The following is a 15681-nucleotide window of genomic DNA, read 5'->3' as shown; positions in this document are numbered from 1 at the left end:
ATATTGGAAAAAAACAATATTAAAATAATTGTATTACTTAACTTGATTACTGAAAGCCATTATAAGAGAACTGAGGACTTTATATTATTGTTGAAATTATCAAATTCAATTAAAAGGTATTTTAGTGTGTCTGACGGAGTTGACATGAATCGGGTATTAAGTGCATAAATGTCCCATTTTAGAAAGAAATGTTATGCGAAAAACCTGTTCCTTCTCAATATTGGTAGTTGAGACCTGTGTCTACAAATACATCCATTTGATTTGAATGTATCTTAAAAAAAAAAAAAATCCAGTTTGAAAAAAGTTTTGTCCCTTATCTCAAGAATGGGTGAGCTGATCTACAAGCTCACATGTTGCCTTGTGACACCTGAGCTTCACCATACACACACACACACACACACACACACACAAACACACACACATATTATATATATATATATATATATATATATATATGACAAAAAAGGGACTCCTGCACATCCAAAAAGACCCGTAGGAGGTGCAAGTCTAGTTAGCAGGCATAGACATCAAAAAAGAGAAAAACCTTCCAAGGAAGGGACTGCACACTCCAGGGAACAGAGACGGACAACTTACTGCATCAAACTAATTTATTAGCATATATATATATTCATATATATATAGTATAGTAATGCTAAAAATAAATTGATATTTACTTGCGGCCCATAAAAATGGGTCACGCTCTTTCTTTGAGCTGGATGTTCTGTGTAAAAAGTCCACGTGCCTTGGTTTTTCCAGTGTGCTTTCCAGGGAGTCGGTGAGAGAGCCACCATCTGGCATCACGGTCGGAGGCCGCGTGTCAAGGTCAGGATGTAGATAACGTGTACCAAACATGGTGTAATATGCTATAATTAAGTTGGATCAGATCGAGCAAACATACTTGCGTCTGCACAGTGACAGCCTGAAGCTGGGGGCCATTAGGCCTGTTTGATAAGCATTTCTTGGAATTAGCTATAAATATGATCTGTCTCAACATTTATTTATTTATTTGTATTATTATTTTTAGCTTACCCCCCTGTTTAGTCGTATCCCAATAGCCTATAGATTCCACCCCAGTCCCCACACACATTTCTGTTTTTTTTGTCACTGCTGTACCCTACTGGCTCACCTGCCAGTGAAGAGCCCCCACCCACAGGGAGCATGTAGACTAGAGCCTTCGTCCTACTCCTCCCGCCCAACATACCCCGCTGACGCCCCAGCCCCAGTGTGCAGTGACAAATATAACTGTCTGGCTTCCCTTCCCCAAACACGTCGTGCCAATTGTGTTTGTATAGAGTAGACGCTCGACAAAGACAGATGCACTGCGGTGGATTCGAGTTAGAATCCTCAAACCCTGTCACACCACATTGGTGGGCAGCTACTTTTGACACTGCGCCACCCACGCACGCTCATTGGCATAACTTGTAATGAGTGTATAGGATTAGGATTGGTCAACAAAATCAGGGGAGTGTCTATACAGTTATGAGGGGGATAAAACGTTCCATAACATATTCAGAAAGAAATCTGTCCATCCCATTCAGCCACCATGAGGTTTCTGGTCATTTGTCTGCTCCTTGGAGCTGCCTGTAAGTACAAATCCTGTACAACTGAATGCCTTTCAGAGCCTAATCAGTGCACCAGCCAAAGAGAACTATTCTGCCATTGTTCCGTATCGATGCTGCTATCATGAGAGGGCTTTTGGCACAATACAAATTTGTAGGCTCATATAATGGCCTATACATATTATACTTGTATTTTAGTGGCATTGTTTTATTTGACATAGGTCCCTAGAGTTTGTCTATGGTCCTACTAAGGCATTCCACGTTCACAATATCACTAGCCTACGTGATTAATTAATGTTACTAGTATTAGAATGTACCTTTCCCGAGGTGCGATTGATGACTATGGGTGCTATCAGATACTACAGATGGATAACACAAGAACACATGTTTTCAGTTGCAACGGACGACGATGACAAGATCGTAGGCGGGTATGAGTGCGAGCTTCATTCCCAGCCCCATCAGGTGTCTCTGAACTCTGGCTACCACTTCTGTGGTGGCTCCCTGGTCAACGAGAACTGGGTTGTGTCTGCCGCTCACTGCTACAAGCCGTAAGTGGTGGTCAGTGTTTAAGTGCAGACGTAGGTGACAGAAATGATGTCATTACTGCTACTGCATGCTCTCATAATTCACCCCACCATTTTCTTTACAATATCTTTTTTGGGGTGGCTATTGTCTTCTGCTATAGGCCTATGGTAGAGGAATCATATATCTACAGGTCTGGCATGACCTCAGTCATTCTGCATTGTCAGCTATGGCTTGTACGGTATATCACTACACTTTTACAGCATGGACTGTGAATAATAACTCCTTGTTGGGACAACTTGGGAGTGAACCTCTCTGGACCTCAGGTCACAGGTTGAGGCAAGCAGAAACTACATTTGGAAGCAAGTGTGTTCCATGTAGAGCACAGACCTCTGCCAAGGTGGCAGTTTATTTATATAACTTCCTGATGCCTATGACCAGTTAATCAATGATAAATACTTTTCCCAAAGTGTTGTTAATCGCAAAGTTATGTGCATTTTTGTGACAGACGTACGTTCTAATTTATCAGACACTCTGAACCTGTGCAACTCTAACAAATAGACTTCCCTCCAAGTTCACATAACCTTCTGCACTTTGAATAGCAATAGCAAGGCTCTGACTCTTGTCGCTATTAAAAGAGCTTTTGTTATATTTCTGTTTTGAGCATGCCATGGATCATGATTTATAGCTCACTGCCTGCGGAACTTTTTTTTTTAAACTCTTCCAGCAAAATGGACATTGTTCTTGGTGATCACAACCGCTGGTTTATGGATGGCAATGAGCAGACCATCTCTGCTACCCATATTATCCCTCACCCCAACTACGAGTCCTGGATCGTCAATAGAGACATCATGCTGATCAAGTTGAGCAAGCCCGCCATCCTCAACCAGTATGTGCAGCCTGTGGCTCTGCCTACTTCCTGTGCCCCCGCTGGCACCATGTGCAAAGTCTCTGGATGGGGTGTGACTATGGACAATGGTAGGTGGCATGTAGCAGAAAATGAAGGACTACACTTGAAATTCAATATTATTCATATATTATTACTACTACTACTACTTATTATATTATATGTGGTTATCATTTAGACCAGCGGTCCCCAAACCTTTTTGGCCATGCACCACCTGTTACTTCCTGACCTAGCTAATGCACCCCCAACGCTCAGTCTTGTTTTATTTGGCCAAAAGTGATACATTTATTAATATGATTATGGCAAATAAAGTGACACCTAACTGTTGTCTACTCCTGCAGCTGCTCTATTCATCTCCTTACAACTGTGTTTTACCAGATTTTGCCATTTGTGCTAAAATACCAACATTACCCTTTTCGTGTCATACACCCCCCTGTTCGTTGTTCGCGCACCACAAGGGGTGCACGTACCACAGTTTGGGAACCACTGATTTAGACAGTTAAAGATCTAACTTGTCTGTAATTTAAACGGTTCCATGTTTTTGTTTGGATGTGTAAAAGTATGTACTCTTCAAAAATGCCTCCTAATGCAATACAAAGTTCCATTGTTTGATGATGACTTTAATATTAAATTTGTCTGCTTTCTCTCCTCTCGTTCTCCTATATTTCTGCTGGTCTCTTGTCTGTTCTCAGATGCTGATAGCAATAGATTGCAGTGTGTGGATGTTCCAATCCTGTCCCATGAGGACTGTGACAACTCCTACCCTGGCATGATCACTGAAGCCATGTTCTGTGCTGGATACCTGGAGGGAGGCAAGGACTCTTGCCAGGTATGTGCCATCGTGGTTCCATCAGGCACACATTTCTGATTGAATAGCATTGATGTTGAAATTGGTGTCTCTCTCTCTCAGGGTGACTCTGGTGGCCCTGTCGTGTGTAACGGTGAGCTGCAGGGTGTTGTGTCCTGGGGATTTGGATGTGCTGAGAGGAACCACCCTGGTGTCTACGCTAAGGTGATTTCATTTTAATTTTGTCAGCTTTATGCTTCCATAGAAAACAAACCACTGATTTCTTCCATGACATCAATCGTTTTATATGAGAGATGTTCCATAATAAGCCCGATGTATGCTTTGTCTGATGACGGTGTTGACACGGTCACAAGTTCAACATTGTCGTGTGAGCATATGTACATAGTTCTGCAACACCGACATACAACAGAGTATAAATCAGCCTTAATTCTTATTTCTGACAGAGTGAAATAAAATTAAATTAAATGTTTTTTTTCTTTGCATGTTTTTCCCTGGATCAGACCTGCATTTTCACTGACTGGCTGCAGACCACAATGGCCAGCTATTAACTATCTCCTTCAGCAGAGCCCAGATGTATTTGAATCGCTGTCTACGTCAACATTAATAACAATAAAATAGCAGTTCTTCTTTAAAGACCACTGTTGTGTTGTTTATACATTTATATTTTATGAATGATAGTATTCCTTGATAGAAGCAATTATTTCCCAGAGACATCCATTCTTTTGTAAGCCATTCTTATTCCAAATAATATGTTGTTGTTACTGGTGAATTACATTAAAAGAAAAACAATATATTTCATACCAAAAAATACACAGACAATATTGTCACTCCATAATGCATTACATCGTCTTAATTCTTAGTAAATTCTTCTCTATTTTACAGAGTGCATGTGATGAAATGTAATGAACAAATATACATTAATTCATTTGTTCAAGTAGGCCTATAGTTTTGGCCTCACCTGTCTTGACTTTATTGGCATGCCCAAACATTCCTCTTCCATGGTACAAAATGTTCTTGGGTTTTCTTTTTTCATGAGAAGCCTATGAGAAGGCATGCATTGTCTTTATTAATTTACAATTTAGGCATTAGACACTTATCCAGAGTGAATTTACAGTGTGAAATCAGAGTAGACATGAACTACAGGGTAAATAATCATAAATTCATAGTGCAAGTGCAAATAGAGAAATAAGAAACTACTAAGATACCAGCCAAGTAAACATCAAAACGACAGGTCCGACACGATACTGACATGATAGTGATACCATATGTGACATAGCTCTGTTAGTGTTTACACAATGCTGTAGCCCCTCCAACTGTATATATTTTCCTAATATTTAACTGTTTATATTATGACACTTGCTTTGGCAAAGTAAACATGTTTTCTCATGTCAATAAAGGTCCTTTGAATTTATGTAGAAATTATACTGAATAGTACATATTTTTAGATAATAATACTAGTAAGAAAAACTAGGAAAACTGTATACAATGTGGTGGAAATAGAGCTACACTTCCTAACCACCTGCCCACTATAGAGACCAATACACATACTTCCCACAGATGACACAAACCCAAAAATGTGTGTGTGTGTGTGTGTGTGTGTGTGTGTGTGTGTGTGTGTGTGTGTGTGTGTGTGTGTGTGTGTGTGTGTGTGTGTGTGTGTGTGTGTGTGTGTGTGTGTGTGTGTGTGTGTGTGTGTGTGTGTGTGTGTGTGTGTGTGTGTGTGTGTGTGTGTGTGTGTGTGTGTGTGTGTGTGTGTGTGCGCGCGCGTGCGTGTGTGCGCTCATGCAGCATAGTCGCTTACCATGGCCGCTCGTTTCTCTTGCAAAATCTGGCAACACTGTCTGGTAGGAACCTCTGTTCACAACTTCCATTTCCAAGTCGGACATACCTGGCGACGTACCAAAGTCAAAGTAAGCAAGCAAAGCGGCACATAGATTTGATTGGTATTTGTGTTGTATTTACTTAATTTAGAGTTTAGACAACATTTTCCTGCGGCAACCCGACTTGGTGTACAAAACCAAATAACGACGACGTTGCTCATTTGAAACGGATAGCATAATCTATCGGGAAAGATGCGGCTGGCACTGCAGTTGTTGATATCGCATGGACGGGTGCACAGGACGATGGGTCTGGGCCCTGAATCCAGGATCAACATGCTTCGGAACCTTCTGACCGGACTGGTCCGCCACGAGAGGATAGAGACGACCTATGCTCGGGCAGACGAAGTTCAGTTCTATGCCGAAAAGGTGACCTGATAGTTAGCTAACGCTGCTAGTTAGCAATGACCAAAACATAGGCTTCTGAATACTGATGTTAATGTAGCTCCGATACGTGTTACTTTTACTCTTATGTACCTGTATACAAGATGTAACAAAATACAACCTTGGCTTGAGCCTTGAACCCTTTCCCTCAGTAGTCCCTGTACTCTGGCTCTCGGGGCTACAGCATGAGCGTAGGAGCCTTCTGTAGCTCCTACGCTCACTGAGGGAACGTATCGGTTCGGGGCTAATATTAATGCAACAAACGTTACGCCAGGGCTCCACTGGGCGCGTTGCGTCACGCGTGCGTGCGTCAAAAAACGAACCGGTTCAATTTTATGGTGACGGAGACGCGACGCAACGCGGGCAGTGGAGCCACCCTCCATTGATTAAAAGGGCACATTCCCGACACTGACGGAGACGCGACGCAGACGCGCCCAGTGGAGCCCTGGCGTTACACGTGTTCCAAGTATCTATCTATCTCTGTCTCTCACACACTCAGATTTAGACTCTCTTATATGTATTTTGTCGATTGACAGACTCAAGTGTTCATTTCCCTGTGGGGGAGCACGGACACCAGCTGAGCTCTGAACATGTACAAAATACAAGGTGCTTACCCTGATGCGCCAAATGTTAGAGAGGCCCGCGGGGTGCTTGTGCAATATTAGTTTTCAACAAAGAAGTGTTTTAATCCCGTTTGTGGCCCAACGCCATCCCCCCTCCCTTCGTTTACTTCCTGTTTAGTGTTTACGTTGAGCGTAATTCCGGCTTTCACCGGATGCGCCCCGTCACTACCGCCATCTACGCATGGCCAATGGGAACTTTGATTGATTGATTGAATTTATTGATTTGAATAGTTTACAGAATTGGTACAGTTCAAGGAAAGTACAAGTCAATACAAAATCTTAAGGGGATAAAACCAGAAAAAACACTAAGACTTGTTTACATCAGTCCATTTTCAATTCATCAAAACATTTAAAGACTTCTATGCAAAAAAGGGAAATCATCAAATACACGGTTAGCATAAAAGGAAAACGTGTGTACAGTATAGACAAATAGAGGGGGGGGGGACTTCTGACAGAATCAGCCACAGACAGGATTAAATTATTAAAACACAGATTTAGGCTAGGGGCAGTTCTTGTATTTTACATGTTACACACCATCATTCTAATCTGAACACATGTATTTCTGTTCCTAGTTGATAGAGTATGCCAAAAAAGGAGACACGGATGAGAAGGCGATGAAAATGGCAAGCTTCTGGCTCACGGTATGTGCAAGGCATTTGTTTGTAACTTCCTGAAAGCAATAGATTTGCCCCACTAGTGTTGACTTGAATTTGGTCAACAACATAGAACGGTTCTCTAATTGAAAGTGTTTCCCCTTTCCAACGTCTGTCCAGGAGAAGGACCTCGTCCCTAAACTCTTCAAGGTCCTTGTACCCAGGTTTGAGACCATGACAGATGGTTTCACCAGATTCGCACAGCTTCCCAGAAGGGAGAACCTGGACAAAGCTAAGATGGCCGTGCTTGAATATAAAGGAAACCCCTTCCCACCACTCTACCCTGTCAGAAAGGTCAATGAACTGTCGCTGATCAACCAGCTGCTCAAAGCCTACAGAGATGAGAGGGCACAACAGTTGACAGACAGCGCCTAACATCTGCGTCACTGGTGTCATGTGTTGATTAGAGGATTTCAATGAAAGGAATAGAATACACCCGCACACTGTATTTGCTTGGTACATGAGTATTTTCTTTTTAATAATGCAACGTTTTGGTCCCTCCGGACCTTCTTCAGGCTTGACAATCCTTGTGATCTTAACACAATGACACAATTTCAATGTTTGTTTGTTTTCCTTTTTCTTTTCTGTGTATGTCTTGTTTGTTGAATTTTCTACATGGAAAATAATAATAAAAAGTTGACATCTCATGAGGATTTCAGAAGCTCTTGTCATAGCCAGAAATACTCCTGTCTCTTAGACTTAGAATGTTGATGTGTATACATTAATGTGACAATTTTACAATGGCAACTGTGGTAAATGATTTTTTAAACTAGTTTGGTTCTGTTGAGAAGTCTTGCCTCAGACAGCACCAGTACATACGGTAAGTTATAGCTAGATCAAATGTATGATGACAGTGTGGAAGAGAATATGCTAAGAGTCCATCTGCAAAGGTAACGCCGCAAATAATGTAAGGCTAAGGCAAGGACAGTTTTATGATCACTCTTCTGCCGAAGACTGCAGTGATATAGTGGCTCTGAGTGTATAATAATTGGGCTAGGCTTATTGAGTATTACCAACCTCACATCTTTCCCCTTGGTGCTCTACTTTAATGTACTCCTGTAAAGAGACTGCATTCAAAATATGATTTACAGTTTGATTAATGGCTTTAGGCGAGTGCCCCACATACTCATGCATACGGTAATCACAAATGACACTTGGGACAAGGCCTCATAATAAAACATCTTTATTATTTTGGCAAAAAGTGTATATGTACAGCATATATATAATCTTTTGACACATTTAAAATGCATTTGAACAGTGGTTACAGTATATGATGTGCTCTTAAAACAGATTTCTCTGAGTAGCCTAAAAGCTGTGCTGTTTTCTGTCATGCATACACAATCTCATTTTTATCGCCACTTCTCGTCTTCTGTCTGTACAGTATGTGCGTGCGTGTTTGTCCTGTACTCAAAAAGTCAATGTACTGTATACAATTATTAAAAGCAATGATAGCCTGTCAAGTTAGTCTGGCAAACTCCCAAAAGTCTGTTAAATAAGTCATGGCAACCTTAACCATATAGGCATCAGTAGAATATGAATCAGAGACACATTAACAACCAGACAACAAGTGCTCTAATTCAGGTATTCTGTTTCACAGACTAAGTTAACACCTCTTATTATATTATCACAAATACCACACCACAGTCCTAAGATCCTAATGTACTCCAGATAGCAAGGTGAGCCATTGATAAAAAACGAAGGCAATTAGTCAACAACCACTTTTGTTTTTGTTTCATAAAAAAAAGACAGAGTGAACCACACAAGATACAAAATTAATATTTCTTCTAGTATTGCAATAAATGTGGTTTTATCACTGGCTCTCCTTACCTTGCTCTTACCAACTTAACTGTAAAAACGGTGAGTTACTGTATGCTAAATGTGTATAGTACTGTTTAACCATTCTCTAAAAAGCCTGTTGACAATGAATGGCATTTTCAGAGCGTCTAATTTATTTACAGGTGTGTGTGTGTGTGTGTGTGTGTGTGTGTGTGTGTGTGTGTGTGTGTGTGTGTGTGTGTGTGTGTGTGTGTGTGTGTGTGTGTTTACGCGCGCGTGCATGCATGCGTGCGTGTGTGTGTGTATGCAGTTGGAATATCACAGGATGGTGGTGTGACTGCGGAATGAAAGAAGACCATAAAGTGACATCATCACGAATAAACAGACAAAGACGAGGAACATTAAAGTGCTCCATGCAGGACAAACAGAATGTACAGTAGTGTTATTTTCACAGTTCACCTATAATTCTTTTTTTGTCTTTGCAAGGGACGTTTTCACACAATCAAATGTGAACAGCCCACGAGTATTGTGTGGATGAATGACATTGGAATTACTTTGTGGTAAACAAACAATGGAACCAGCCTATTGCTCTGGAATTGTGAATGTCTCATGGAGAGAAAACATTAATAAACAAGACTAGGGTACGTCGTGCTGTACCTGTGTCACCCCTGTCCTTGTGCTCTAGGGCATTAGTACATTCACCAGCGTCTGTACACACAGAGAAATAAAACATTTTAAGCAAGCACTCCAGTGAATAGCAAACTAAAACTATTGGATCTTTTCGACTACGAAGGATAACCCAGAATCTGAAATATTCCAGAACTTGTCAAGTACTGTGATGTTTTTTGTTTGTTTATGTTTCCAATATAACCAGAACCACCCTTCAATGGGGAGGAATCAAATAAAAAAATACAAAAAAAAGATACCAAATGAAAAGGCCAAAAGAATCTACAAGGTCACAGGACTTGTAGAACTGCAATCTTTCGAGGTCTACAAGTCTGGAGTTCTGGGATCCCAGAACTCAGGTTAAGTACAACCTCCCGAGCAGGGCCAAAATAAGTAACCCACCCAGTAATCCAGAACTCATGAAATACATTACACAGCAGAACAGCACGGCACAGTTCGCTTAGTTCTTGTGGTCGAAAAGACCCTCAAGGGTGACAGTTCATAACAGTGTTATGAACAATGTGAGGGGGCCCTTCCGTCAGAAACAGAATTGACCCATTCAAAAAATATATATTATAGCCTATTGTATGCATGTAAAAAAGTATAGATTTGAATACACACAATAAGCACGTCTGGTCACATGGAGTAATCTCAGATTCAGGGATGGAAAGTACGATACAAACATGCTTGTTTTACAAGTACAGGTGTCCACAAGAAACGTGACATTGTACATTTATACATCAGCATATCAATCCAATATAACCATGTGCAATGGAGGCATACTGTATAAGGGAATAAATTAAATAAACAAACTATATAGAGTGTAAATATCTATGCTTTTATAAAAAATGTGTCAAACATAAAAAAATAATAATTAAAAACGGCATTTGTTATGGCATGATAATGATAATTCTGATGGTCACATCACCAATTCAAATTCAATGATGTGGGGGAAAAAAGGAAGAAAAAACGAATCCCTTAAAAACCTTAAAACGATATATAAAGTGGGAGCCCACCACCCAGTTCTGTTCAAGACCCCTCCACCCCACCCCACCACCCAGTTCTGTTCAAGACCCCTCTCCACCCCACCACCCAGTTCTGTTCAAGACCCCCCCACCCCACCACCCAGTTCTGTTCAAGACCCCTCCACCCCACCCCACCACCCAGTTCTGTTCAAGACCCCTCCACCCCACCCCACCACCCAGTTCTGTTCAAGACCCCTCTCCACCCCACCACCCAGTTCTGTTCAAGACCCCTCCACCCCACCCCACCACCCATTTGCGAACAGCTATTTGCTCTCGACTACATCCACGTTGTCATCTCTTTCCCCCGTGTGCAGCTTACTGGTCAACATCAAATATTTATTGCTTCTTTATTCTTTTACAAGCTCAGCACTCCCTATCTGACAGTACCCCCCCAACTCCTCCTCTATTCCACTCCTATTTGCTGTTTCTCCATCCATGAAAATGGAACATTTTAAAAGGATTCCATTTTACGCACACGCTTCCAATGACTGTTCTCTTCTTTATCTCACCTTTACATTTCTTTCCCCTTTATGACTTTCCGCCGTGTGCCTTTCATCTTGCTCGCGCATTGCTTTATATTCGTATTCAATGCATTACCCTCAGCCCGACCTCACCTTCGTGTCTGTCTGTCTGTCTGTCCCTCTGTCCTTTCTCTCTGTCTCACGCCTTTGTCCCCATTGTCCTTTCTCTCTGTCTCACGCCTTTGTCCCCATCCCTGCTCCTCCTCCGCTCTGCATGCTGAAGTATTCGGTAAAGGAGGGGAGTCGGGGTGGGGCCAGCGGGGAGTGCGTGGACAGGCGGGGAGGTATGGGGGGCGGGGGCAGCGGAAGGGCCGTGGCCGTCAGGTCTTCAGCGGCGGTGGTGATGATCTTCTGCTCGCTGTTCCTCGGGACGTCCTGCACCTTGCGAGGGACAGTCTCCTCCACTGTCTTCACCGGGTCCTGGGGAAGGGGCAGGGTTTATAGCTGAGCTTTCGTACACCAGCAATTCTCAAGGACCCCCAGTTTTATATGCATTAGAGATTAGATCACGCAACCCTGTGTGATACATTGTTTTACCTTTTGGATTCCAATCTATAGGCCTATAGTAAGATCCTCTACAAAATGAAAGTCTACAAATGAAATATTGATCAAATATTTGGAGAAATTATGACACAAATGTTAATTGGTGTAACTGTGAAACATTAAACAAATAATTAAACTTGCTACACAATATCTCTGTAGTCATGTAAGTTTTCAGATTACAGAGAGAGAGCCTGGGACTCTGAACAAGGAACCTCTGTGTGCAGAAACAAAACACTACTAGACCACTGCCCTATGATGTCTCGCTCATCAAATGTCCCCTAACATTTTGTATGTATGTATAATACTGACATGACACTGACCATGTCATGATACTGACATGATACAGATGATGAGTTTCATGACAGAGGGCTGTGACATCCCTGTGACAGGGCTGTGATAAGACCTGTCACATCAGGCCTCTCACAGCACTGTGGCTGGCCTGGTAACATGTTACAATGGTGACAGGGTCTGTGACAGGGCCATGGCAGAAACGCCCAAATGTCTTAAAAAAAAATTCTTAGCCAAATATAGCCAATCTACAAGCGTTACATCCGTGACGCATTGTGAGATTGTACATCTGCAATTTTCAATGTGCGATACCTTTGTGCAATGAAGTGGCTAATGACCATGGAGGATCATGTCTCTGGTCTCCAACAGACAAGCTTTCTGCGGGTTTAATACAATCAGATAACAGCCTCTCAGAGCCTCTCAGAGACTCCACTATCTCACCCACGCTTGGTTGATCCCGCATACAATAGTTAACGCTTTACCGAGTATAGTATTAGTATTTGAGACCTTTTTAACAAGAGTTGATCATTTTTTTATTGACCTTGAACATTGGCCTTTCTCACCCAACAAGTAGGGGATTGCCTGGGTACTACACTCTCTTCTTTTCTTGTATCTACAATCTACATGAAAGAAGTGAAGCTGTCTCCACCACTCCTTGACTGCAGTAAGAGCACAGCCTGTCCTCCCTGGGCAGCCAGGTTTTTTCTCCATGTTCAAGCTCTGCACTCTGTGTCTGTACGTTGTTTCAGATTTCTCTCAATGTATTAGTCACTGTGGTCAAATATGGGTTTGTGTTGTTTAGATCAAATGAGTTTCATAATTACATTTTTTGTTGATTGATGATTTGGCTGGGTTGGAATTGTCACGAAATTATGTCAATGTGCTAATAATTAGTAGTGAGGGTCTAATACTAGTATGTTGAGAATCAGGGCCATTTGTCTGAGGGGACTGTATTCTATGCTGATCTTTTGGCTTTTGAGGGATGTGTAATGATAGGATTCGTGGTCACCTATTTTAGTACTCACTCCCCTCCCCAGATAGTCACATGCACAGCCTGATGTTCCACAGCGAATTAAGGGGATTAAGTAAGTAAGTAAGTGTGTCAATATTGATGTGACCAGTATTTTTAATGAGAATATGATAATATACAGGAAAACTGTGGAATAATGAAATGTGGAATAAACCATATCATATATTGCAAAATGTTATTTATTTTGACATAATTTGTCAAAAAATCAATTTAAAATTTCTCATGTAAGAAATTATAAAAAATCATAACCATCTGAAGTGAGTGGTACTGTACTGTACTGTACTGTACTGTACTGTACTGTACTGTACTGTACTGTACTGTACTGTACTGTACTGTACTGTACTGTACTGTACTGTACTGTACTGTACAAGCTCTCCTCCCTGGCCTCTGTCTGTATGTGTTAGGCTCATAGACTGTAAAAGATATGGACAAAGCGTTCTCCGGGTCTGATATGGACGTAAAATGAATCCTGTCAGTCCTTGAACTGTAAGTCGCCATCTTTGTAGATCCGTTTGGGCCCAGCTGGCCATTGGCTGGCCCAGACAACGAGGCGGGACTTCCCCCCTTCTTCTTTGTTGGCTTTTATTTTGACTCGAACGGGGGTGGCTCCCGATCATAGACTGTAACGGTAGCCACTCCGCGACTTTATGGTCATTTTTTTTTATAAATGGGACCATAATTTTCCAAAAATAATATTATGACATGATAAATGAGACTTTAAACTAGTGACTGGAAGCAGAAATTATTCATGACCATGTTTATTAAAGGGTAAGACCACTTTTTTGGAGGTTTGGGTTGTTTTCTTACCTTATTATGGTCAAACTAGTCCAGTCCAGGAGTTATTTCGCTCCATTGTGCAGTTTTATAGAAAATAACTTTATAAAAATACCAGCCCAATGAGCCCATTGACTTACATTGTAGCCAGGAAACAGCTCTCAAAGTCACTCTTTTAGCACATGAACGAACGCAACAAAAGCTGATTCTGACAGTTTATGACATCAGGAAAACTCATGCGGTTTTATTTTCGTGTTTTAACGTATATTTATAAAGGTACTATTTTGTTTGGGAGACACTGAAGCTGCAATGCGGTCTTCCGTTTCCGGTTTCATTTGTAAACAAGGAAGCACGCTGGCTGCCTGTGTTGTACGCTGAGAGCACCCAATCCATCTGCAGTCGAGCAGTACCCCCGACACAGACACCCACGGCAAGCAGTCATACGTTTGTAGGCTTACGATACTTTTAGAACGGAGGATGAAGTGCGCTGTTCCAGATTGTTGCAGTTAGAGTTGGACCAATCGGATCGTAGTACCGCGTCACGTGAAAACAGAAGTGATTCGGTTGGCGTAAGCATACCTACCAGATCTTCTTTCTACACAAATTAGTCAAAACAAGACAACGTTGACATTTCTTATTAAAAATAAAACCGCATGAGTTTTCCTGATGTCATAAGCTGTCAGAATCAGCTTTTGTTGCGTTCGTTCATGTTCTAAAAGAGTGACTTTGAGAGCTGTTTCCCGGCTACAATGTAAGTCAATGGGCTCATTGGGCTGGTATTTTTATAAAGTTATTTTCTAAAAAAACTGCACAATGGAGCGAATTAACTCCTGGACTGGACTAGTTTGACAATAATAAGGTAAGAAAACAACCCAAACCTCCAAAAAAGTGGTCTTACCCTTTAAGGTAATACAGTCTAGGTGAAGTTGGGCCCAAATACATGGACCTCTATGGAGATATGGGTTTTTTTGGGCCCAATGACAGCGCCACAACAGGCCATATATGAACTTTCAGGAAGTCCCGATTTCCTTAGTGGCTTCACAAAATATCTGTCTGACTGCCCCCCTGGTTAGGCTGCAGTGACAGTGACACTCTGCACAACAGTGACACTTGGTGGTGACAATGTGCTACTTCCGTGCAGGGACACAGGGACACACACACATAGCTCTTTATAGGAGTGGTTGCACCACTAAAAAAAGAGAGGTTTTCTCAGCATCATGTCCTCAAATACTGCCACATTTGTGGCATTCTGTAATTGTCATTGTAAGACTGGTGCAAATGTCTTTTTAAATTATATGAAACCAACATGACTATAAACATTTGACAAACCATTAAAATAATATTTTAAAATGGGTCATCTTGCCAACCCAATTTTGTCATTGACCCTACCCTGGTACCATCAGTACATGTTGGCAGAATCTGCATTGCATTTATTTATGTGGTAAAAGTGTGATTTTGATACACAGAAGCAACAGAAAAAGATGTTGACAAATGCATATCAAATGCATATCATACTCAGGTAGCTATATACAACCTGAGGTCAGCATTGGGTTTAATATAAAATATAATATGTTTTTGGTTTCTATCCTTTATTTATTCTTCTTTTACAAATATCGGATAAGGATAATACATCTGTAACCGATTTTCTAGGACTCTCCAAAATCAGAATTGGACACAGAAATCTGGCATCGGCCGAGCTTTACGGCATACGTCCATACTAACCCT

At 41.5% G+C, this 15681-nt stretch overlaps 3 protein-coding genes across 3 annotated transcripts in view; 2 read left to right on the top strand and 1 right to left on the bottom strand.

Annotated features, from left to right (window-relative positions):
- Positions 1 to 1537: 1537 nt before the first annotated feature.
- LOC310856444 (trypsin-2-like) lies at positions 1538 to 4344 on the top strand (the record flags this gene model as incomplete). The annotated part of the gene is made up of 6 exons (XM_083761876.1): positions 1538 to 1583; positions 1954 to 2107; positions 2809 to 3059; positions 3681 to 3817; positions 3899 to 4000; positions 4297 to 4344. Exons 1-6 carry the CDS (start codon positions 1544 to 1546, stop codon positions 4342 to 4344), a joined length of 732 nt encoding a protein of 243 aa, XP_083618002.1. The 5' UTR covers positions 1538 to 1543.
- Positions 4345 to 5671: 1327 nt separating this feature from the next.
- Positions 5672 to 7963, top strand: mrpl17 (mitochondrial ribosomal protein L17). The gene is made up of 3 exons (XM_083760547.1): positions 5672 to 6042; positions 7253 to 7321; positions 7454 to 7963. Exons 1-3 carry the CDS (start codon positions 5869 to 5871, stop codon positions 7706 to 7708), a joined length of 498 nt encoding a protein of 165 aa, XP_083616673.1. The 5' UTR covers positions 5672 to 5868; the 3' UTR covers positions 7709 to 7963.
- Positions 7964 to 11489: 3526 nt separating this feature from the next.
- tmem145 (transmembrane protein 145) overlaps positions 11490 to 15681 on the bottom strand; it is a 44746-nt gene continuing 40554 nt past the window's right edge. Inside the window, exon 15 of the mRNA XM_083760993.1 lies at positions 11490 to 11741. Coding sequence (XP_083617119.1) covers positions 11496 to 11741 — 246 coding nt within the window. The 3' untranslated portion in view covers positions 11490 to 11495. The remainder of the gene's footprint in view (positions 11742 to 15681) is intronic.

This window comes from Protomyctophum parallelum (assembly GCF_964188405.1).
Source record: "Protomyctophum parallelum genome assembly, chromosome: 3".
In the NCBI taxonomy this organism is placed as follows: domain Eukaryota; kingdom Metazoa; phylum Chordata; class Actinopteri; order Myctophiformes; family Myctophidae; genus Protomyctophum; species Protomyctophum parallelum.
Note: the sequence above shows the minus strand (reverse complement) of the source record. Positions and strands in the feature narration are given on the sequence as shown.

Bases quoted from the DNA above. Each gene is read 5' to 3' on its own strand.
- mrpl17 (XM_083760547.1), top strand. From the start codon at position 5,869: ATGCGGCTGGCACTGCAGTTGTTGATATCGCATGGACGGGTGCACAGG. The intron at 6,043-7,252 runs GTGACCTGATAG...TTCTGTTCCTAG, and splicing joins TTCAGTTCTATGCCGAAAAG to TTGATAGAGTATGCCAAAAA. The intron at 7,322-7,453 runs GTATGTGCAAGG...ACGTCTGTCCAG, and splicing joins TGGCAAGCTTCTGGCTCACG to GAGAAGGACCTCGTCCCTAA.